This window comes from Rhipicephalus microplus, chromosome 2 (assembly GCF_043290135.1).
Source record: "Rhipicephalus microplus isolate Deutch F79 chromosome 2, USDA_Rmic, whole genome shotgun sequence".
Taxonomy (NCBI): Eukaryota; Metazoa; Arthropoda; class Arachnida; order Ixodida; family Ixodidae; genus Rhipicephalus; species Rhipicephalus microplus.
Genome location: NC_134701.1, coordinates 15,830,217 through 15,855,212, shown reverse-complemented (window position 1 = coordinate 15,855,212; position 24,996 = coordinate 15,830,217). Strand labels below are relative to the sequence as shown.

Below are 24,996 nucleotides of genomic sequence, written 5' to 3'. Positions count from 1 at the left end.
TGCCTCTACGAACCATCGCTTCATACGTCACACACACACACACACACACACACACACACACACACACACACACACACACACACACACACACACACACACATATATATATATATATATATATATATATATATATATATATATATATATATATATATATATATAATTATTGTAGCCCCTCACAAGGAAACAGTAGTAATACCAAAGACGGATCGTAAAACCTAAACTTCCGAAATCAACCAAGCATGCATTGCAGCATGGATGCAGAAAACAAAAGGAACAGTTGGTGCGACAGGCCCTTGCACGCCTTCCGTGCTGAAAGTTGTCCGTGCAGTGATGCGACAGTGCATTCTCACGGTTGTAGAGATGGAAAGAAGCAAAAGCCGGTGGTCTGTCAACAAGGTTTGAGTGTTAAGGTGTGATATTTTCGGTGTATACTAACCGACCAGAATCAAATGACACATTGAGTCGTCAAGCAACAAGCAACGCTAATCTCTTTATTAGGCCCTCTTATTTAGCAGTGAGGGAGAGGGTACCACATCAGTTGACGACAAAGTAGAGCAACGGCCGCTGGATAAAAGTAGGGTGTGGCCTGCGGTGTGCCGCCAAAGATGTGGGAAAGGCCTAGTTCACCTCGCGCTCGCTCTGCCTCAACCGTTTCTCCCAGGCGAAACGCTTCCACACGCATTTCTACGCGGCACAGCAGGTTGTAAATATTGCGTTCCGTAGCTGCACATGACAGGTTCGATTCTGAGGTTCGATTCTGAATCGTTATTAGGAGTACCCATTACACCACATATGTGAGCAGTTTGCCCTGGGAGAGCAAATCATTCGTGAAGCATTGGCCTCAATACTGTCTATGAATGCTGCCCGTTTGACTCACCCGAAATGAAAATGATTGATTTGTGGGGTTTAACGTCCCAAAACCACCATATGATTATGAGAGACGCCGTAGTGGAGGGCTCCGGAAATTCTGACCACCAGGGGTTCTTTAACGTGCACCCAAATCTGAGCACACGGGCCTCGACATTTCCGCCTCCATCGGAAATGCAGCCGCCGCAGCCGGGATTTGAACCCGCGACATGCGGGTCAGCAGCCGAGTACCTTAGCCACTAGACCACCGCGGCGGGGCACCCGAAATGAAAAGGGTTACTTATTTTACTCATGGGGAGTAAGGCACATTCCAAGGGCTGATGTATCAGCCAATCGAAAAGCACCAGAAACGCTTGGCACGGTGATTTGATGCTGTAGTCTCGAGGTGGCGGCGCGCGTCTGCTTCAGCGCTCGTTGGTGACGAAAATAAGTGCTCTGTTACGAATATTACGCCTCCTGGTACGCTTCTTGAAACTGTAAATCGCAGGGGAATGCGCTGTGCTTCAATGTAACGTCTATTTTTGCATTTGGGCTCTTCAGCGTACACGACCGCTTCACGGTGTCACACCACTGAAAAACTATCTGCCACACACGCGTGCACCAAATAATCGTACTCGATCAAAGGAAACATGAGGCAAACTGCCCCCCACACACTCTCGCGCACAAAATCAGCACAAGAAAGCACACAAAAAAGCCCGAGGACGCGCACAAATCCTCATACAACCACACTGAAACACTAAGTGCCATCCGCTTCGACGAGTGGAGCGTCAGAGCCATCCCCCAATGCGGTCGAAACTGTCAACTCTGCCCAGACGTGCTCGCCCATTGACGGCAACGCGACGCAGAAGGCCGCACTTTGTTTTTTATCCAGCAACCGTGGTAGATTGCTGCTTGCAGTCAGCGCGTCTGCTATCGAAATAGCTACTTTTTGCTCCCTTAAAGGTAAACGAAATAGAGCAATTCACAGCAGACAATCAGGAAGAGAAATTAGGAGACTTGGTAAAAGCTTGCATTGTATTGCAGCCAATGGGGCTTCTTGCGTTGACGGGTTGACCTGCGGTGCTTAACTTGCGAAGCCCCAACTTTGGAGAGGTCATGTGCGTCAGCTTCCGAATGAACACTGAATCCTGGTGCAGGAGCCGGGGCTCTTGCCTTTCATTTTGCAGGTTATTATACGAGGTCCTGCGGACATCGCCCTCTATCCTGTTGTATCTTTCACGTATTAAAAGCAGGTGTTGCCTATTCCGCCTTAGAAACCTTATCTGTCTCTACAATAAGGAACTGAGGAGCCATTTCCTGAAGCACTCTGACCTTACATGACCAGTTGTCATCCAGTACATGCAGTGTTTTCTCATTGTCAGGGTCATGGCCTTGGTCTGCTGTTGATGCTTAAGGACTGAGCATCCCAGCTTTAGGCTGTATTCTGGAATGTTGGCATGCAAGCGACATCTCTGCAATGATTGGGCAGGTGAATAGCAGACACACGGTACGATAAGAGTCCTAGCTGAAAATTTTCATGAGATTCCTCTGCCTTTTTCAGGATGTGCTTTTTTTGCACTCCCTTTTCAGCCAGGCCAATCGATCTTGGAAGCCACGGGCTTGATGTAAGGTGCTTAAAGTCATATCACTTGGCAAAATAAGCTAACCTTTTGGGTATGAACTGTGGTCTGTTATCAATGCAAACTTCTAAGGCGATGCCACAGCGCGAATATTGTGGATGTTTTTTGTACGACCTCCTGGGCTGTTTTTGTGGCTAATTTTTTTCACTTCAGGTATATTGAAATGCGCGTCAAGTACAACTAGGTGCGCGTAACCAGCAAAATGAATTACATTGATGCCTACTCTGTATCAGGGCATAGTGGGTGTCGGGAATAAAATTAGAAGCTCAGACTGTTTTTTGTACGCATACTTCTAACATGCTTCATGATTGTTCAGCTTACTGGGAGCGCAGGGGTAAACACAGATACAAAGCAAAGAGGAGGCACACAGCACGACCGCTGAACTAACAACTGGTTTAGTCTCACGTTCGAAGGACATATAAGTACACAAGGGTGTGCATGTCAACAGGAATAAGATAATAGTGTGAGCAGCAAGCGTGGCGGTCATTCGAAGACCTTGTCTACGAATTATCTATATAGTTAAACCGTGGCCTCCGCGATCGGCTGCCGGCGGCGCGCCGTTGCTCCGGCCGTCCGTATCGCCCGGAGTGAGCGCAAGTTGAAAAGGGGGCGTGGCCACGTTTTTCACCCCACCGCGGCGCGCATAGCCTAAGGTCGCTTTCTCTGGCTTTCCCTGGTGCGGGCGGGTGCAGAGGACGAAAACTCAGCCTTCGCAGCCTGTGTGAGACGTTTAATGAAAAAATTACAACCGCTCATCAATGCAGTAGATAGAAGTAGTTACGGGTGCCATTTAGCCGTTCACTTTTTGACGTAGACTAGGGCCGCTGTGAAGCGTAAGTGAATTCATTGCACATCCGTAGTTTTCATTTTTGTAGTGGTGGTGGTAAAAACATTTTATTGAGCAGCCAAGGGGGCTGGAAAGGGACGTGGTCAGCCTCCTACGTCCAGGAGGCCGCGATCCTGCGCCGAATGCAGGGCTCGTTGCATCAGGGCGATTTGATGCTCCGCCGCTGAGCTGGTCAGTGCAGAGTCCCACTGCTCAAGGTCACGCATTTTTAAAAAAAGATAAGCCGTCTTGTTTTATTTCTGGAAAGCTTGTATTTGTTATTTAGTACGTGAAAGAGCACGTGATACAAAGAAAGAGCGCAGTGCCGCTTTTTTTTTTGTGTGTGTACCAAAGATATCAATTTTTTTTGTTCGCATTCATTTAAGAGAAAAATTGTTAAGTGAAGTGTAATCTTTCACGGCGCGCAGGTGTTTTACAAAGCGTTGTCACAATCCAGTGTTGGGTAAGACAAACTTCCTGCAATGCTTACCGTTGAAGTTCCCTGGCTGGAACTGGGTCAATTTTTATTATGAGGTTTAACGCGTCGACGCTACATAGGCGATGAGGCACAGCGTAGTAGAGGGCTCCGGATTAATTGTGACCACCTGGTTATGGGCGCCGGCAGGATTTTACCTTGAGGGGGCAAATCTATTGTTGCGCGAAGGAAAAGGGAGAGGGCATGGGGTAAAGTGGTAAAATGATTTGGTGGGGGGAGGAGGGAGCAAGTGCCTTTTTTTTGCACCCTCTCCCCTCGGCGTCCATATGCCTGGGGATTTTTAACGAGCGCCGAAATCTGGAACACACGGGCCGCTTTCGTTTTCGCCTCCAGCAGAAAAGCGGCCGCGAGTCGAACCCGCGTCCTTGAACTCGGCAGAAAATTTTTCCCGCGGTTGCCCTAAACATTGGAAGCTAATGCACCGAAGCTACATCTCGGAAAAAGGACAAACAAACTCATTTCAAGATGCATGATACTTTATTTACAGCAAGAAAAAAAAAAGGACGGTTTGCAGCACGTTTTCCTTCATTGCGCTATTCTGTTCACGGAGCACATTGCAGAGTAGTGACTCACATACAAGTTTATACATGAGACTTCATTTACAGAAACAACCCAAAAACAGAGGCACACAGTATGCACCATGTTTTTCATGCGTTACACAAGTTTACACGGGCAGCACTTTCCGGTACAGTGGCTTACATGCAAGCTTTTTCCGGTAAGCTGCCCTGTCTGTCACAGCCGCACCGACATTGGACAAGAGTGACTTTTTTAAGTTCGGGTTCAAGTTCAAATGGCGGCCTGTCCGGATCCAGAGATTCTTAGCACCCTCTGCTGCGTTGCAGATCTCACCGCCGCCGTGGTCAGTTGCTTCGCAGCTGCTGGGGACTGAGGGCCGTGAGTTATTTGACGTATGAATGTGGGAGGTAGTGGCCAGATACTGCACCAGGGTGGCCAATCCTTCTCTGGTGAGGGAGTGCGTTCCCGGCGGTGGTTACCGGTGAGGCCGCACCCCAGGCCTCTTAATGCAGTTCCATCAACACGCGGATTTTTTTTAATCCGGTTGGGAACTGCGCAGCACCGGGACAGATTGTGTTAGAAAAACTAGCCACCCTGTTTACGAGGTGTCTCCTGACGGGAAGAGTACCAGAGTCTTGGAAGAACGCTAACATCATCTTAATACATAAGAAAGGAGATGACAAGGACTTGAAGAATTACAGGCCGATCAGCTTGCTCTCTGTAGTATATAAGCTATTTACAAAGGTAATTGCTAACAGAGTAAAGAAAACATTAGAATTCAATCAACCAAAGGAACAAGCAGGATTTCGAACAGGCTACTCAACAATTGACCACATTCATACTATCAATCAGGTAATAGAGAAATGCTCAGAGTATAACCAACCCCTATACATAGCCTTCATAGATTACGAGAAGGCGTTTGATTCAGTAGAAATATCAGCCGTCATGCAAACACTGCGGAATCAGGGCGTAGATGAAGTATATATAAACATTCTGGAAGAAATCTACAGGGGATCAACTGCTACCATAGTGCTTCATAAAGAAAGCAACAGAATACCAATCAAGAAGGGTGTAAGGCAGGGGGACACAATTTCCCCAATGCTATTTACCGCGTGCTTACAGGAGGTTTTCAGAAGCCTAGAATGGGAACAGTTAGGGATAAGAGTCAATGGAGAATACCTTAGTAACCTGCGCTTCGCCGATGACATTGCATTGCTGAGTAACTCGGGCGACGAATTGCAACTCATGATTACGGAGTTAGACAAGGAGAGCAGAAAGGTGGGTCTTAAAATTAATCTGCAGAAAACGAAAGTAATGTACAACAACCTCGGCAAGGAGCAGCGCTTCGAGATAGGTAATAGTGCACTTGAAGTTGTGAAAGACTATGTCTACTTAGGGCAAATAATAACCGCAGAGCCGAACCACGAGATTGAAGTAACTAGAAGAATAAGAATGGGGTGGAGCACTTTCGGCAAGCACTCTCAAATTATGACAGGTAGTTTGCCACTATCCCTCAAGAGGAAGGTATATAACAGCTGTATCTTGTCGGTACTTAGCTACGGAGCAGAAACCTGGAGACTTACAAAGAGGGTTCAGCTTAAATTGAGGACGACGCAGCGAGCAATGGAAAGAAAAATGGTAGGTGTAACCTTAAGAGACAAGAAGAGAGCAGAGTGGATTAGGGAACAAACGGGGGTTAAGGATATCATAGCTGAAATCAAGAAGAAGAAATGGACATGGGCAGGGCATGTAGCGCGTAGACAGGATAACCGCTGGTCATTAAGGGTAACTGACTGGATTCCCAGAGAAGGGAAGCGGGTTAGGGGGAGACAGAAGGTTAGGTGGGCAGATGAGATTAAGAAGTTTGCGGGTATAAATTGGCAGCAGCAAGCACAGGACCGGGTTAACTGGCGGAACATGGGAGAGGCCTTTGTCCTGCAGTGGACGTAGTCAGGCTGATGATGATGATGACTTTTTTAAGAGTGACTTAATAAACTTGTCGAAGACCACTGACAGTGTGCTCGCACCATGCTCATCTCTTGCTGGGCATACAAAAAGGGGGCACTGTCACAGGCTGAACCAGTCATTTTGGCATGGCAACTTAATAAACTTGATGCCTTTTTTTTTGTCTGAACGGAAGTCCTGTACCTTTCGCTCCAATTTACGCCGTTTTGGTGGTTTTTGCGGGTGCATGTAGGTTGGGTATCCCGAAAATACGCTCGGAAAAGCATCCCGTTTGAGGCGGCAAAGCTTTGTGGACCCCAAAGTGTAGTCTGAATCCGCAAAATGAAGGCTGCAGACGACACTGCTCGATGATTTGTCATTTGGGACAAAATCTTTTCTTGATATCGCCTTCAGCCACGCTTGGCGACGGTCATCGTTCGCAGGAAATTCATGAAAACTTATTCCGAGCTTTATTTTCCTGTCCGACTTGCAGAAAGGCACGCTGCAATACATTCTTCTGAAAAAATATAGAAGCAGAGCGGACAGCGGTGTGTAATGCACGCCAGAAAACCGTGTAACTTTCACTCACAGCAAATAATGAGACAGCGAAATTGCGATAGCTACGTAAGACCGCTAAGCACACCTGCAACATATACGTGATAGTAAACCAAGAGTCAAGAAAAAATTGTCGCTTCGTTCACGCGGAAGACTAGCTTAGAGCTTTCGACAATTGCAATCACCTGTCTATAAACAACACTCGAGCGCTTATCGATATTACGCTGCTCTCTCTCACTCTGTCTCGCACACACGCACACGCACACTCATTCAATGCGCGCGCGTGTGAACCTACACACACACACATTAACATGCGCCGTGGACCCACCCACATGCACACGCACACACGCACGCGTGCGCGCACGTCTGAACCTACACACACTCACATGAACACGCGCCGCGAACCCATTCACATACGCATGCACACACCCGTACACACACGCCCGCGAACCCCCACGCACACCACGTAACATGCACACGCGCGCAGCGAACACCCACGCAAGCACACGCGCCGTAAAATAACACGCACGCACACACTCACACACAAAATAGCCCAGCTCACTGTGGCCAAGTACTTTCGAAACAGCCGGCAAGGCATAACAAGGTGAAGTGCCGTGATAGCTAGCGAAAAGGTCGTAAAAGTGACAAAAGAATTCAGCACACTGGCATTCAATCTGCAGGAAATGCGAAAGGAGTTTGGGCTACCTCATTCGATTCACGTAACCACACCGGCTGCAGCAAAAGAAACTTTTTTTAACGAAGTCTTTCAAAAAACGTACGTACCTTAACTTTGTACTGCTTGCAGGAACGAGTACAAACACATCGAGCGCATACTCAAGGTTCGTCTGCAGTGAAAACTCGACAACGAAGACTGGCGAACACCTGAAATCGCAGGCACTGTCGGTCAAATGAGCCTCGTTCAACCTTAGGCTAACGGCGCCGCCTCGCGGCGTGTGTCGGAGTTAGCAAAATTACACTGCTCCCATTGCTTTCGCGCCGAATGGGACGGCCGGAGCAACGGCGCGCCGCCGGCAGCCGATCGCGGAGGCCACGGTTAAACTCACAGTCAAGTAGTGATAATGATGGATGCCTGATACATTGATTCGTATTTCTAGAAATGTGATATGCTTCAGAAATTTCACGCGTGGTTTGAAGCAGATGCCGGAAAAGTACACTTGTATTTTCAAACAACGGTTCACACTCGCAGGAATTGCAATGTGAAGCTAAAACAGAAAAAGGACTGCTTTTCAAGGAGCTCAAATGCTCCCTGAGGCGTACATTCAAACATCGGCAGATTTGGCCGATGTACATGCGAGGTAAATCGGAGGCCCATGCCCTCCGTCTCGGTTCCGAGTAATCATGAATTGCAATTTCTAGAACTTTTTTAGATCTATTCTAGAGAGGCGATTACCTTTGGTAGCAATATAACCCTTGATCCGAGAGACCTGTTTTAGATTACTCGTCCGGCCACTCCAAGCTCATAAAACGAGGAATAGTATTGTCATGCCTTAGTTCAGAGCTTGAAAAAAGCTGTATCCACATGGTGCACTATGGTTTCTTAGCGCAGCTAGGATGGTTATTCAGGGCTGGGTACCCACCGTATCTAATTGCATCAGTGTGTGAGAGACTTTTGCGGATGGTCAGAAACGGTGATAAACGTGCGTTTGTTTCTGCAGAATGCAATAAAGGAAACAAACGCGTGGCCGTCATCCCTTACATTCATAGAATGGCGCATGGACTGAAAAGTCTGGGGAACCGGTTTGGTGTGCGCATTGTTTTCTCTGCGCCCAATAAATTGGGCCGTATATGGCCCTGGTGCATAGGAGCCATGGTGCATAGGAGGGCGCAGGGCGCATCAAAAAGCAGAGGATGTTTGCAGAAACATGCAAAACAGTTTGTTAAGTGTTTTTTATGAGTGGTGTATAGCATACCGCTAACGTGCGGTCGCATGTACATCGGCCAAACCAGCCGATGTTTGAATATACGCCTCAGAGGGCATTTGAGCTCCTTGAAAGGTAGTCCTTTTTCCGTTTTAGCTTCACATTGCAATTCCTGCAAGTGTCAACCGTTGTTTGAAAAAACAAGTGTACTTTTGCGGCATCCGCTTCAAACCACGTGTGCAATTTCTAAAGCATATCACATTTCTAGAAATAAGAATCAGTGTATCAGCCACCGGTCATTATCACCACTTAACTGTGAGTTTAACTATATAGATAATTCGTAGACAAGTGCTTCGAATGACCGCCACGCTTGCTGCTCACACTATCATCTTATTCCTGTTGACATGCGCACCCTTGTGTACTTATATGTCCTTCGAACGTGAGAATAAACCAGTTGTGAGCGCTCGTGCTGTGTGCCTCCTCTTTGCTTTGTGTCTGTGTTTACCCCCCCCCGCTCCCAGTTCGCTGAACAATCATGAATTACCAACTAGCCCACCTTTCCATCATATTCTAACATGCGCTGCAAGAGCAAACCATTTATTCAATGTTATCGCCCCTTCCAGGCAAAAACACGAGCGTGCAGCCAAGCTTTGCACTTATTTATTCCCAAATGACCAGTGTGTACTTTCACAAGCATTTCAGCCTGCATCGACTTCAGTATGACTTACATCAGCAATATCCTGTAAATGGCCGATAGCTGTGACTCAAACGAGTGTAATTCCCTTTTCATGATTATTCCACATAACAGTTGGTGTATAACCTTGCTTAGACAGGGATCCGATAGTATCTATTGCTGAAGACGGCATTTTGTCAATGGGGGTTATCATGCACAAAACGAGAGAGACTGCATGAACCTCGATGTACTCCAAAGTTTCCGAGTTCGGGGATAGTGCGGGCGCATGGGACAGCATGTCAGCCAGGATAACATTTTTGCCAGGAACAAACTGCAAGCCATGATCGTACATATCCGGCTGCGGCGGCTGCATTTCCGATGGAGGCGGAAATGTCGAGGCCCGTGTGCTCAGATTTGGGTGCACGTTAAAGAACCCCAGGTGGTCAAAATTTCCGGAGCCCTCCACTACGGCGTCTCTCATAATCATATCGTGGTTTTGGGACGTTAAACCCCACAAATCAATCAATGATCGTACATATGTAGACGCACAAAGAAACATTGTAGGCTTTTTCCCGCTGTTCTTTTTTGCAATGGCCAGCGGTTCGTCTCTATCAATATCTTGCAGCCTTAAGTGAACTGGAGGAATTTTTCGCACGCAAAAACTGTGCAAAGCATTTCTTTCTTGATGTGCAAGTATTGCGTTTCGCTCTCAGCGTTTGCGGTGTGTACATGTGTGTACATGAAAGCGTGCCATCCATTTTAGTGTTCTTGCAGTAATGACGTGCCCATGCCGGTGGCCGATGCGTCTGCTGATATCTTTGTAATTTCCTTTTCTTGAAAGAACACCACGAGCAGCGGAGATGACAAAGCCTAGCAGACACCTTGCCACTCGCACTCATGCGCTGCGGTCTACTAAAAAAAGGCGTCTTCCTTGAAGGGACACTAAAGGCAAATATTAAGTCGATGTTTATTGCTGAAATAGCGAACCAGAAACCTCATAGTGACACTGCTTATTTTGAAATACAATCACGTTTTAGTGGTCCACACCACACTAGCGAACTTCAAATACCCTGCCTACACGTCACAGCTTTCACGTCACACTTTCCCTGCCTACACGTCAATGTTTCCAGTCACAGCTGCTGACAAGTTTGCCCGGTTTTACAGCGCGGCCCCTGCCACTAGTAGCAGCAAAGCGAAAGTAGTGAGAGCCACAGCAGCAACAATGGCCACTGAACAATTTTCTGCCACGGCCTCCGTGATGGTGGGCGTGCTTGGTTCAAATGGGGCCTGCTAGATGGCACCACTTGTCCAGTTTAACCAGGTGAAAATAGAACATTGAACCACTCTCGCTGCTCCCCCATAGTACCTCCTGCCGGTTCTTTTTTCTATAAAACAAACAGAAATGGACAAACGGCATTTTATTATAGTACTTATTTGATTCTAGGCCGACAGTTTCTTTTCAATGTTTTTTTATTAAACTCCAGGGGCGACTTGGATTTAAGTATTTTGAAAAACGCGCCATTTTTTATTGAGATAAGTGGTGCATAACTAGCACCATCTAGGCGATACTGTAGTCATTAATAGCCGAGCCAACACCCTGCTTAAGTACACACATGAGGCCGCCATTTTGATCTTCCTCACATGTGTAGAGGTGAGCCCTTTGTCATTTTGAGTCGCCCTTCAAGTGCTCTGTGTGTGGCATAGCTCAATGATGCCAAACAGGCGATGTCATTATAGGCTGCAAAGTCGTCATCGAACGTTCAGGTTGGGCGGGACTTTGGAGTGGACGAAAGAAATGTGCGTCATAGGAGGGGCTGCAGCGTGCAAAGACATCCCAAGAACTTTCATTGTGTGCGCTTTTAAGAAGTGTGGCATATCCAATGCGCTTGATGGCACTGAGGATTGTGCACTGTTTGAAGACAGCGACAAAAAAGCGACGAGGAAAGCAGCGACCACGACTCTGAATGAGCGCGGCTTCTTTATAATGCAAATAACAGAAGCAGCGCAAAAGAAATGACTACAAAGAAACACATGCAACAGGACTAGCGGTTGTATGTTTCTCGAATTACTTGCGTCATGAACCGACTGCTTTGTCTCATCCTTATCTTCAATAAATGTTATCTCTTCATGAACGCTGTCTTTGCTGCTCTGTTCTGCTTATATTCGAGGTGAACTTTTCTTTTTTTTTTTTTCTTCTGGGCTTCTCACTTTGGGGGGTTGGCTTAAAATCGGGCCGACCTAGATTTGAGTAAATACGGTATGTATGGATGGTTCTCTTGATGCATGGAAGGTTCTATTTTTTTTTTTGCAGCTAGTTTGATTCATCATTATCATGACTACGCCCACTGCCAAACAAAGGCCTCTCCCATGCTTTGCCAATCAACTCAGTCTTGTGCTTGCAGCTGCCACTTTATAACCGCAAACATCCTAATCTCATCTGCCCATCTAACTTTCTGTCTCCCTCTCACCCACTTGCCTTCTCTTTGAATACAGCCTGTGATCCTTATGACCAGTGGTTATCTTGCCTTTGCGCTAGGTGCTCTGCCCATGACCATTTCTTCTTCTTGATTTTGCCTATGATGCCTTTAAAACCTGTTAGTTTCCTGATACATTCTGCACTCTCTTTGTCCCATAGGGTTACGCCTATCATTTTCCTTTCCATTGCTCACTGCGTCGTCGTCAACTTAAGTTGAACCCTTTTTTTGTAATCATCCAGGTTTCCGTCCCGTAGGAAAGTAACGGTAAGATGCTGCTCTTACATACCATACTCCTGAGGGATGGTGGCAATCTACCATTCATGATTTGAGAATGCTTGCCGAATGTGCTCCACCCCATTCTTATTCTTTTAGTTACTTCGATCTCGTTGTTCGGCTCCGCATTACTACCTGTCCAAACTAGATGTACTCTCCTACAACTTTAAGTGCACCGCTACCTATCTCGAGGCGCTGTTCTCTTCCGAGGTTGTTGCACATTACTTTCAGTTTTTGCAGATTAATTTTAAGGCCCACCTTTCTGCTCTCCCATGTCTAATTCAGTAATCATGAATTTGCAACTCATCCCCTGAGTTACTCAGCAATGCAATGTCATCGACGAAGCGCAGGTTACTAAGGTACTCTCCATTAACTCGTGTCCCTAACTCTTCCCATTCTAGGCATCTGAAAAACTTCTGTAAGCACATGGTACACTGGTACATTGTAAGCACATAGGAGAGATCGAATCGCTTTGTCTTTCTTACACCCTTCTTTATTGGTATTCTGTCGCTTCATTTATGAAGCTGTATGGTGGCAATCAATCCACTGTATATTTCTTCCAGGACTTCTATATATACTTCCTCGATGCCATAATTTCGCAGTGTCTGCATGACGGCCGATATCTTTGCTGAATCAAATGCCCTCTCGTAATTTATAGTGGTTGGATGTATTCCAATGATTTCTCTATCACCTGATTGATAGTATGAATGTGGTCCATTCTTGAGTAGCCTGTATGAAATTCTGCTTGATCCTTTGGTTGATTGAATTCTAATGTCGTAATTCTGTTAAATATTACCTGCGTAAATAGCTTGTACTATACGACGGAGAACAAGGTGATCGGCCTGTAATTCTTCAAGTTCTTGTGGTCCCCTTTTTTATGGAGTAAGATGATGTTAACATTCGTCCAAGATTCAAGTACCCTCCCCCACAGGAAACACTTCATAAACAGGGTGGCCAGTTTTTCTAACACAATTTGTCCTCAGTCTTTCAGCAGATCTGATGTTACCTGATTCCCACCAGCTACTTTGCCTCTCGGCATTCTCTCAAAGGCTTTCCTGACTTCTGTCATCACTAGTGGTATGTCATCTGGGGTACTGCTAGTTTGATTACTAGTAATTATTTGCAGTCGGTCGCTTTCAGGTCATTGGGATCACTTCCAAAATATCCCACTCATGGGGGCCCTCCATGTGGTACATTTAGTTCAATTTCTCGGTAAGTAGGGCACTGCTGTTGATATTAAACTCGAACACAAACATATCGAACTCAAAGGGGATCGCGAATGAGTTCGATATGTGAAAAATTCGATATACAAAAATAGAGGTCCCGAGAGCTTGCCTGTAGCGGATTGTCACCTACAATAGGCGCATTCAAAAATAACAACTAATTCCTCGCACACTCCACAACAGAACGATTTATTTGCTTGAAAAAGATCACTAATCTTGGCCTGCTTCTTTGTTTTTGAAATGTTGAAGAAGCTGGTCTCGATCTCATCAAGGTTGCCCAGGTCCGTTAGCCCTGTTCTCTCCATGCGGCCGATACAATAGAGAATGATGCCGAATGTCGCCGCCACTTCAGCGGCAGAGCACGCGCGTCTAGCCAGCGCCTTGTCCGAACAATCCTCCTCATCACATCAGCTATTGGCCTGGACATTGCAGTCTGCTTCTGCGAAATCGTCCGCAGACACTTCGTGTGGAACTGCTGCTAAGAAGCGGGAGAACCTGCAAAACGCATCGTCTATGCACTCGTCGACGTCGTCTTGACCGGTTTTTGCAAGTTCGGCCCTCTCGAAGCCTGCCTTGTGGGAGCAGTTGACCACTGCGTTCGTCTTCACGCCTCGCCAGGCATTGAAGATCTCCGTGAGAGAAAACTTCACAGAAATTTCCGGCCACTCCTTCGTCATCCACTGCAGGATGTCCTGGCTGCCGGCAGCTTTGCTTTCGCCAAAATTGTTTTTGCCAATGAAGTTGTAGCGCTGCTTGAATCTGTGAAGCCACACGCTGTTGTCGGCGAAGTTGTTTCACCGAGTGCAGCAGCAAACCATTTGGCCTGGGCGATCAGCATCGGGCCAACCATCGAAATGTCCATCGCGCTCACTTCTAAATACCAGGCATAGAGAGCCTTTTCTACATTCCTGTGGGTAGAATCGCGCACATGACAGGCTCACTACATTCGTTGCTCTGCCGCCTTTGCATTGATATCTTTCTTGTTTTTCAACAAGGTACTCACAAGTGCTCCGTGGTATCCCAAAGTCGTCCGTGACGGTCGAATATTTCTCACCCGCCTCAGCACGGTCAATAGCCTTCAACTTCATCGCAAAGTCAAAGGTCTTGCGCTTCGTGACGCTGGCCATAGCTACACGAGAAGTCGACAATTCAAGAAGTCCGCAGCAGCTTTGCACGCCATGCACGCAAAAAAGAAAAATGCTGCACGTAGGCGACGTGACAGCAGAAGCAACAAAATGCTCGTGAGGCGATGGGCACCTGCGAGGGCAACAGCAAAAGGCGCGAGCTGTAGTTGCCTGATCAAAACTTGCAAAACAGCAACAAAAAATAAAAGGCGAAAGAAGGATGACGTTCGCTCCTTCGTTCCTGCTCACCGAGCCCACAGGTACACGGAAAAGCATGAGAAAGAGAAACGGGGAAAAAAAAAAAGAAAGCTGTTTCGCAAGTTGGAGATTGTGCAGTCCGAGCACTCTCACCTTTACCTTCTTCTCCTCCCCCCCCCCCCCCCCCCCCCCCGAGCGTTTCTGGTTTTGGTGGAGGTGTGGTCCCACGCAGAGGTCACTGAGCGTTGCGAGTGGTTTAGCACGCCTTCCAACTCGCGCGCGGGAGATCCCGCGTGGGGGCAGTGCAGAAGCGCACCTTGCAGCTTGTGCGGCATTCGATATATCCGAAGCATCAAGCATCAAGCATCAACATCAAGCATCTCGGCACTAAAAGCAGAGATTAACTTATCCGATCTGGCTAAGCGCTGCAAAATCGCACGTCTTAACCTTTATTATAAATTCTTCCATTCTTTGCCTTTAGATAACCCATACATCAGAAGAGCCCACCGCATTTCCCGCATCAGTCACTGTAACGCAGTATATCCACCACAAGCCCATACTGTGACCTTTCAGCAATCGTTTTTCCTGCGCACAGCCCAAGACTGGAATGACCTGCCCACCGAAGTCGCCACCATCATCGACACCCAAGAATTTAAACGGCTAATCGAAACTATCCCATCATAACTGCCATTATATTGTTAGCCTTTGTAATACCCACTCCCTCATGTAATATCCCAACCGGGACCTTTGAGGTAATAAAATGAATGAATGAATGAATGAAAGCGGGTAAAAATACCATGCGATATAAACGTGCGAATTTCTGTACTTTTACAAAGTAATTTCAAGGGGATAACTTGTGAGTTCAATATACCCGAAAATTCTATACACGTGGGTTCGATATAACTAATCAGCGGTCTTGTACTGCAGGCAACCAAGTAGCTACCTCTGGACATAACTTTGACCCATATCGTATTTACTCGCGTAATCCTCTCGCTCACATAATTCTGGCACCCCCCACATCGCCCAACAAAAATACGATCTTTTTTTTTTTCATGTAATTATCGCACCCCCGTAAAATGCCGCAATAATGTTGTCTGCTCATTCCAGCCGTTGATGATGATAGCGTGTGCCATCTCTTAAGCATCAAGCATACTATTATTGGCCGGAGATTCAATCCAATCCAAGCCAAGCCAAAGCAGCAAGTGCACATTGCGGCATGTTTTGATTGTTGTGTCTGTAATCTTGTCACGTTATGAAGCGATACTGAAGCTGCGCGAATGCTTTCAAGTTGAAAGTGATTGATCATGCACTAAACAACGGCAACAGGGTCGCCGCTAGGCCCTTCCGAGTCGACGAGTTTTCTGTTCCCTATTGGTGACGGCAGCTGAAAGCCACCAAGACGCGTTGGGCCTGCCGTGTGCATAAGACTGAGATTGATGGTAAACTTTATTTCTTCAGAAGGAAACTGCGGACTATTCTGTTAAATAGCCATCAGTCCAATACTGACATCGTACGCTTACCATTTGAGGGCTGTTGAGTGACGAACGCTACCGCTACGCCCGCAATGCCCACAAGCATTGCATATGATTTTCTAATTCTCGACTATTTGGTTGCACTTTTTGTGTCTCAAATAAATCTTGCCATGTGTTGAACCTCTGCTTTTATTGTTGAGGTAAATTTCAATTAGTACCGCTCAAAGCTTGCTGTTAGTTGCTTGTGTGAGAATACCGATTTGCGGCCACTTCGTTTTCTTTTTCGCTCTGTACGTTTTCGTGAAAAGTTTTCCCCGCGTAATTCTCGTACGCCCCAACTTTCTATCGGTTTTCCACCCAAAAAAAGTGCGAGAATTATGCGAGTAAATACGGTAGCCACCATGTGCGGATACATGGCTCTCGAAATTTGCGGTTTCTCTAAGTTTCAGTGGTTTCCTATAGCACTTTAATGCTGCTGGTTTAGACAAGTGTGCAGGAATATTCGAGAAAATTCAAGGAAACGCACCATGCTTAGGTGTCCATATACCACATGAAAGTTTCACGTTTTCCCTTACGATGTGCTCGCAGCAAGTGGTTAGGTCCTCGGATTCAAAATGCCAAAAAGATTTTTCATGGAATAGCAGCTGTTCAGGTCCTGAAAACTGCAGGGTAATTTTGGGGGCCTTGAAAAAGTGCCGCCGATCGCAAGTGTTTTCCTCAGAGACATAGCCACTTCGACAGCCTGGCGCTCCGCAGGTCGGCATGTTTACTATGTTAAACTGCTAATTTCATCAAGAATACTTAATTGTCGTGTAACATGTTAAGTACTATTGCGATGACCAAAATCTAACCTTTCATTCAAGCTCCCGCCGCTGTGATCTGAGCAAGCGAACTAAAAAAAAAAAATCAAAGCTACCGCGGGACAGCGCTGGCTCAGCGCTATGCCAGCGCTGCTCCTCGGAGCAAACACGAGTTGGGGCCGCCTCCAGAGTGAGCTTTTCCAATGAACAGTATCTAAAAACGTTGTCACAATATATATATATATATATATATATATATATATATATATATATATATATATATATATATATATATATATACATGCGCACATACACACACACACACACAGTTACACCTCGATATAATGAAATTGACGAATTCCCGGAAAAATTCTTTATAAAAAGGATTTCGTTATATGCAGGTTTGATACGAAAACTAGAAAAATAAAATCACATTTTTAACAAAAGGGGAACTAAAGACAGAGCTAACCTAAAACACTTATTTGGCAGCAAAAAAACTGCATTATTATAATGATAGCAACTATATGGACACTCTTGGCGGGTTGTTGCCATCGCCACCATATTCCATAACAAGTCCATATTGATAACATGCCCCTGCGCATTGTAACTTTTACAAGCGGGTAAAAACACGCGAATGCTGCTGAAGTAGAGATCAGATAAGCCGGCTCACCTCTATCACCTGGAAGGCTTAGCGATAACATTCCTCCGCGTGTTGAAACAGCTGTCGAATGCCCATACAAAAAGCAAACCACCCGTCATAAACGAACATGAAAAAACGCAAGGGTGGGGTGGGTCGCCCGAGTAGCAGCGGTCGACTTTGATTCTAAGGGCGCGGTCGCAATCGCTGGTGCAAGTGCTATCTCGGCAAGCATCAAGCGAAGAAACTGTGAAAACAGCAGTTCTCCCTGACAGAGAGAGAGGTAAACTAATTAATTTCGGGCAGATTGCTGGGCTTGGCTCTCTGAAGCGGCCACATTTCGTAGGAGTTCCGCGATACCGTATCCAAAAGAGTTTGCTACCAGCCGTATTTCATGTAACACTACAATTTGTTGCTATCACGTTCATAGCATTGCGTTCAACGCACCGTTGTGTTGTTGCCAGAGCTAATCAGCTAATAGCAAAGGCTACGGTCTCGCGGTGTGAAAGCACATGACAAATCGACCTCCGAAGATCCGTCCTAACCGCAGTCTTAAAAAGCTTTCATCAGTGCTTAATCTTAAATCCCCGTGGTAGTGACGACACAGTTGTCTGCACTAAAAAAAGCTCTTCGTTTTTGATGGTCTGTGCGCGTGCATGATTATGCATGCGCCTGGTGTGGCCACCCAACGATGCTCAGCGCAGCCCCCCATATGTGAACCTACCTATATAAAAGCGTGGCACTGCCAACGCAAAAGTAGTTTTCTTTTTTTGGTTTTTTGGTTTGGAGGAGGAGTGGCCAGCTCAAGGGGTGCAGACAAGCCTGCCCGCCTCGCACGTGTAATTATGAGAGCTTGCTCTCGCTCTCACTTGGGAGTCGCCGCGGCCACAAGCGCACCACGCGCTGCCACTGCTTTGTGCTTTGTCGGGGCAACCGCGGATTTTAAATGCTTGTGTAAAAATGATTAAATCCGGGGCAAAATTCTGAGACTGTCCATGGCGAAAATTTGTTATATCAAAGATGTCTATAACTGTTACTTCGTTACATAGAGGTCGCAAATACACAGTCTTCTATGAAGTAACGGCAGGGAATATAAATATTTCGTTATATTGAGGAATTCTTTACAAGCAGGTGTAACTGTGTGCATGTGTATATGATAATGAAAAATAATGAAATCTAACAGAACATTATTTTACTATTGTGTCATAACACGGAAAAACGAACCCTTAAGTATCCACTTCAATATATATATATATATATATATATATATATATATATATATATATATATATATATATATATATATATATATATATATATATATATATATATATATGTATGTATTGTAATGCTAGATACTCGTAAAATACTAAAGCTGTGAAATATTAAAGAGTGAAGCGATATCCAGTTTTTTCTTCGCTCTTCCTCGACACACAAATGTTGGCGTATGTTTTTGGCTAGTTTTGCCACATTGTAAGAAGGCATTATTGGCTCGCATTAAGTGGTTTAAGGAGTGACAAAAGCAGCAGATGTTTTCCACTACAGACAAGCAAAAAGTATGAATAAATGAATTTCCCAAAAGAAGAAGTTTTAATTATCAAATACATCAGAAACATAGCTCCCTAATAAAAAATTTAAAGTTAGCTTGAATCAATTGAAAGTTAATATTATGGCAAAACTACTGCCGAAATGAATGTACATGCATTTTGAAGTATTATAATTTTTTGAGAAAGTTCCAAATGAATGATAGAATGGTTTGCGCATATGAGATAAATTGAATTTAAAGGGGAAATTTCATGCATTTTGTGAAGTCCAGTAGTACTTTTCATCATAGCAGTGAGAAGCAACCTCTTCAAATAGTGCTGGTGAATATCAGTTTGCAAGTAACAAACATAAGGTAAAGCCGAGAGGAGAGGCACTTACATGTACCGCTCATCCATGCGAGAGTCCTCACGACCAGAGTGCTTGGTGTTCACATCGGGCCCACCACGGCGGGTGCCACCCAAGCCACCACCTGCAAAGGCATTATTTTGTAAAAGTGGCAATGCACATCACTTCACTCAAGAAAGCTGCCAAACTTTTCCGAAAGGAAGTGCATGCAGCCCCTGGGAAAATTGTGGGTCTTTGAAACATGGTTTAGACAGTTGAATGAAATTTTTGTGGCAATACATACAATTATTTTCTACACTCATCTCCTGCATAGCCTGGCCGGGTTTCATTATTATGTTAGCACAGCTAGCCTTCGCTTCTTAGTGGTCCTAAAGTGCTCTTAAATAACAAAGTACGAACCCATCATTCCTAGGGTAGCTGAACCAGGGCTTGTTTACAGGACTCATCGTGACTGGTCACTTTGGGAGATGTATCAACGAAAGTGTAGTGACGTGAAGCAACCTAAGCAGTTTCCACAAAGTGCTGCATGCATCTCAATTGCAACTACACATTTAAAGAGTGAAATAATGCTTAAGACCACAAGTGATGCTATCGATGTCTTCCATATTGGAGCAGCAAAATTTTCCGTTTGGAGCACTTTGGAGCATGAAAATTTTCTGCTTTGCAGCATTCTGAAGGAGCTAACTTCAATGTTTTTAGAGGAAGCCAGTTGCATTTACATTCAAGGACATGAAAAATTATTCTGAGGGTCTTGTGAAGAGCTAGAAATATTTAGATTCCTTGCAAATTTTATGGAGCCAGTCATCTTAGAATGAATCCCAACTTCAGTTGATGATGATAGAATAGTAACATCATTCTGTTGAGCATTCTGGAAAAACTTGTTCAGTGATTATTTTCGTAGCAAATAAACAGAATGCTGGTTGAATAAAATTGTACATTACGAAATAACATAAATACACCTATGTGGTAATGAGCAGATATGGTAGACAAACGCTGTGACGTACAACGCTAGAAAGTCACACAGTTCCAAGATGACTTCAAGAATAAAGAAAGGTTCTTTTTCTTCATGACCCATTAGACTGGTAGGCGTAACATGATGTCATTCAGCTAGCCTCAGAACGCCAACATTCTCTGGCACTCATCTCTGTGCTAAAACTACACAACAAACATCATTTTCCTCTTGTAGCGACATTTTGTGTGGCTAGGGCATGCTGTCTATACTCCAAAAAACCCTCTACCGTCTCCTCTAGAAAGCAGTGCATAAAAAAAAAAAAAAAACCTCACAGGGTCCCTTATGACTGATGAGTGTGGCGAGTTGGGGGGGTTGGTAAAGATGCATGACTTCGATATTTTAGTGCCAAATAAACGTGGTTTGAAGTTAGCGCTCATGTCGTCTACGTCTCTCTTTTTTTTTTTGTCTCCGTTTTTTTTTGGGGGGGGGGGGGGGGGGGCTAAGATATTGAAGTTATGTTCCTTATGAATATGCCTGATTGATTGATTGATTTGTGGGGTTTAACGTCCCAAAACCACCATTTGATTATGAGAGACGCCGTAGTGGAGGACTCCGGAAATTTGGACCACCTGGGGTTCTTTAACGTGCACCCAAATCTGAGTACACGGGCCTACAACATTTCCGCCTCCATCGGAAATGCAGCCACCACAGCCAGGATTTGATCCCGCGACCTGCGGGTCAGCAGCCGAGTACCTTAGCCACTAGACCACCGTGGCGGGGCTTATGAATATGCCTAAGACGACTAGAAGGCAAGAGCCATTGTATTTTAGTGTAATAGCATTTATATGAACATTCTAGACTGGATTTTACCATTGCCAATGGTGTAGCCAGAAATTTAAAAATTGGGGGGGGGGGGAAGAGGGGGCACCTTGATTTGAGGGGGCGGGGCAGGCAAAATGTCATTGTCATTGTGCGCTATATATGCCATGGATAAAAATTTTGCAAGGTGGCGGGGGGGGCATGTTCTCAATGTGCCCCCCTCCTCTGGACCTTACACCACTACACCACTGGTTTGAGTAATGTCCAAATCGATAACATCCCCCGGCACACACCCGGGAAAAAAAGCATGAGCGGGGGCGACGAACGTGGCCAGAGGTAAAAAGAGCCAGCCGTTCTAAGTCACCCAAGAAACAGCACTTTTTACGAACTATCTCCTTTGCACTGAGGGCGGATACAATAACATCACCCCGCATGCCAGGCCTCCCATCGATTGTTACTCAAGCGGAGAGGAACGCACCACCCGTGTCCAAGGATCAGAAAGTACCTAGAAACCTGGGGGGGGGGGGGGGGGGCTTTGTTGTGGAATTCGACTTTATGGGTGTGATGGCAGGCGTGTGCGCTATTTACGGCTGCTATACCCTTCTACCTTGTATTCTCAACACGAACATACTTTGCCAAAAGTGCTTAGCTTTCTAGAGTGCCATATAAGGGTATGCATTGAGCCTCGATCGCAAGGCGGCCGCACCATCGTTGCGTCATTCGTACGTTCCGTTCGTGCTGTACAGATCGAATCACACTTGTCTAGAGCAGCGGACTGCGTACCTGTCGACACTGTTGTTGCCCGCAGCTACTATTTCAAATGGCTACAAGCTTCCGTTGATGCTTACATCATAGCACAAAGGCCTAACATGTACCCTGTATGACCATGCTTGGTATCATTACGACATCTCTCTTTACATATTTTTGGAAAAAAAAAAACTCCAGGCCTAACATGTACCCTATATGACAATGTTTGGAATCATTACGGCATCTCTCTTTACATATTTCCAGGGAAAAAAAAAGCACCAGCTGGGCGCTGTAGACATGTCTGATTCTACCTGTACGTGCATCGGCGTTCAAGAGATGTTCCACGGGTTTCTAGTCACCAAAGTCGTGGATATTGAGCAACGCGCGTGCAGCAAGTTTTTGCGAGTGGGGCAAGTGCACAGACCTTGGAAATAGCAACCCCGCCGCTAGCCTTCTCATGGACAACGTCAAGCCTTACTATTTGTTATAAAAATAAAATTTGTTGGTATCACATTAATTCGTAAGAGCGTAAGTGAAACTGACAAATCGTATCTTTTGGATCTGATATCGCGTAACTCAACAAAAGAACGTTGGCTAGAAGTACAATATGATCACTCCAGGTGCCAAAGCGGTTTTCGAGCTGTTAGTTATGTAAACGCGAAGCAGAGGTTAGTAGCAAAAAAAGTTCACGAGGAGTCTCATTATGCCTCAAAATAGTGTGCGCCAGCTACTGCACCCTTCAAGTGGCCCAGCAGCCTCCCTCGCTCCCCCTCCCTTCAAAACGAAGCAATGAATGGGATGCCGTGATCTCCAATTTTTTCTTTAATCGTAAGCTATTGACCCTGGAAAGCGAGATGCAAATGTGTGACAAGGCGTAGTTGCATCACAGGCCTTTTGATACCAGAGCAGCGAGGGAATGGCTTCACTATAGCTGCGCATATTCAAACCGAATGATGGCTGCTCTGACCAGCAGGCATGATTTTTTTAATGATATGACATTTAAAAAGAAAGCACGCGAAAATTTCCAATTTGAATCCTAGCAACACGAGTTCGACAGGGCAGGGTCTTTAGGGGCTTTTAAAACTGCTGCAGTGATTATAAACGCAGATGTGCTGGTGGAAGGAATCCAAAAAAAGCTTTTCTGTGTGATGACCCATGGATCACCGTATAGAAAAGCTTGGCGATCCTGATAATATCAGAAAAGCATGGGCCATCCTGATAATATCAACAGACATTGCGCCGAAGTCGGATTCAGGAGCGTCTATCACTGGCAATAGACATGCAGGCACGTCAATACATGCGCATCTTGTCTTGGGACCACTGAAGTCACAATCACGTACTTACTTTATTACGCTGAATACAGCGGTCGCGCATGCGTCTTAAAATCCACGATGCTATGTTTGGTGCCGACGCAACTTCTGTAGTGCAAATTTACTTAACGACAAAATGTCCTCTCCCCAGGCGTTTATGACGTCTAGTCCAATCAGTACCATAAAACTGTGGGGGCGATTCATCGCTGGACGTCGTACGTTCCAGGAATGCTGCTCACAGCTCGTTTGAAGAGTTGCGCGACATGTAATAAAGCGATGTTCACTAATAACTGCACACGTGTCGCCAAAATGTTTGTCACGTCTACTTCTGAACATAGCGATCTAATTTTCCGTGCTTTGCATCCACAGATGAACACGTGAATGATGGGAACGCGTAATAAAATAAGTACATGATTGTGACTTCAGTGGTCCCAAGACAAGATGCACACATATTGGCGTGCCGGCGTTGATGATGATGATAATGTATGATGTTTTGTGCCGCAAGGGCCATTTCATGGCCAAAGAGCACCAGTTCATGTTACAAGAGATATGGACAATGATTGCGATGATAAGCGGCTGTATATGGGCCAAAAAATTCCTCGCTCTAAGGCGGGTTAAAACATAGAAGTAATAAAAACATGACCATGCCGTGAATAGTGCGTGGTGTTAATGCATGACAAAAGTTTGTGATAATAAAACGATGATGGACATGTATGGCATTAGCACAAGTGCCTCCATCATTCACACCCTTGCGTCCAAGGGCCGTGAGACAAGTGCTTTGTTGAGTGTAGCCACCGGAGCGGAGACCTCTCGGGAGAGGTCGTGCTACGGAATGCCCGGGTATATAATATGAAAAATATGAACCTCTCTTAAAAAAGCTAACAATGTGTAACAATTTATGTGTAAAAAGTGGTTCCCTACCGACGAGCATTGCAGGGTGAAGGGGTATCTCCTGTCGGCAGGGTAATGGAAAGTGTTGTCTTCTTAGCATGTCTAATTCTTTGCACTGGATGAGAATGTGAAGTACGGTGAGCGCTTTTCCACATCTTTCACGCAAAGGTGGATCGCCACCAGACAAAAGAAATGAATGTGTAGTGTATGTATGTCCTGTTCTTAACCTTGTGAGTATTACTTCTGTGTGGCGTGATTTTGATACTGGCGGACAATGACCAAGTTGCGGCTTGATGACATGCAATTTATTACTTGTGTGTGCGTCCAATGTGCTTTGCCAATAATCCCTGAGCTTTCGTTTTAGAAAGACTTTAAAGTCGAGTGCAGGAAATGATATTGATGTATTGCTAGCCGTTTTGTTTAATATTTATTAGATAATATTTAAAAGACATTAATAGATAATATTTAAAAGACATGTAACATCTCTGTAGGTGGAGCGACCATTCATTCGATTCCACGTACAGGCTCTCTACGGCGCTAGTGTGAAAAGCACCCGTAGAGAGGCGGATGCCTAGATAATGAACAGGATCAAGCATTTTAAGGGCAGTAGGTGTCGTAGACCGATATGATATTGCCCCATAGTCAAGGCGGGTATGTACGAGACTTTGATACAAATTCATTAAACACTTCTTGTCGCTTCCCCACGTAGTGCGAGACAACACTTTTAGAACGCTCATAGCTTTTATGCACTTGTTTTTTAAATATTTGATGTGTGGTATGAAGGTTAGCTTGGTGTCCAAGATT

General features: G+C 45.4%; 1 protein-coding gene across 3 annotated transcripts in view; it reads right to left on the bottom strand.

The window, feature by feature from the left end:
* LOC119169203 (uncharacterized) overlaps positions 1 to 24,996 on the bottom strand; it is a 341,045-nt gene that overhangs the window by 54,367 nt on the left and 261,682 nt on the right. For all 3 annotated transcript variants that reach the window (XM_075886230.1, XM_075886226.1, XM_037420316.2), the window contains one exon: positions 19,507 to 19,597. In XM_075886230.1, the coding sequence (XP_075742345.1) occupies positions 19,507 to 19,597 (91 nt within the window). The remainder of the gene's footprint in view (positions 1 to 19,506; positions 19,598 to 24,996) is intronic.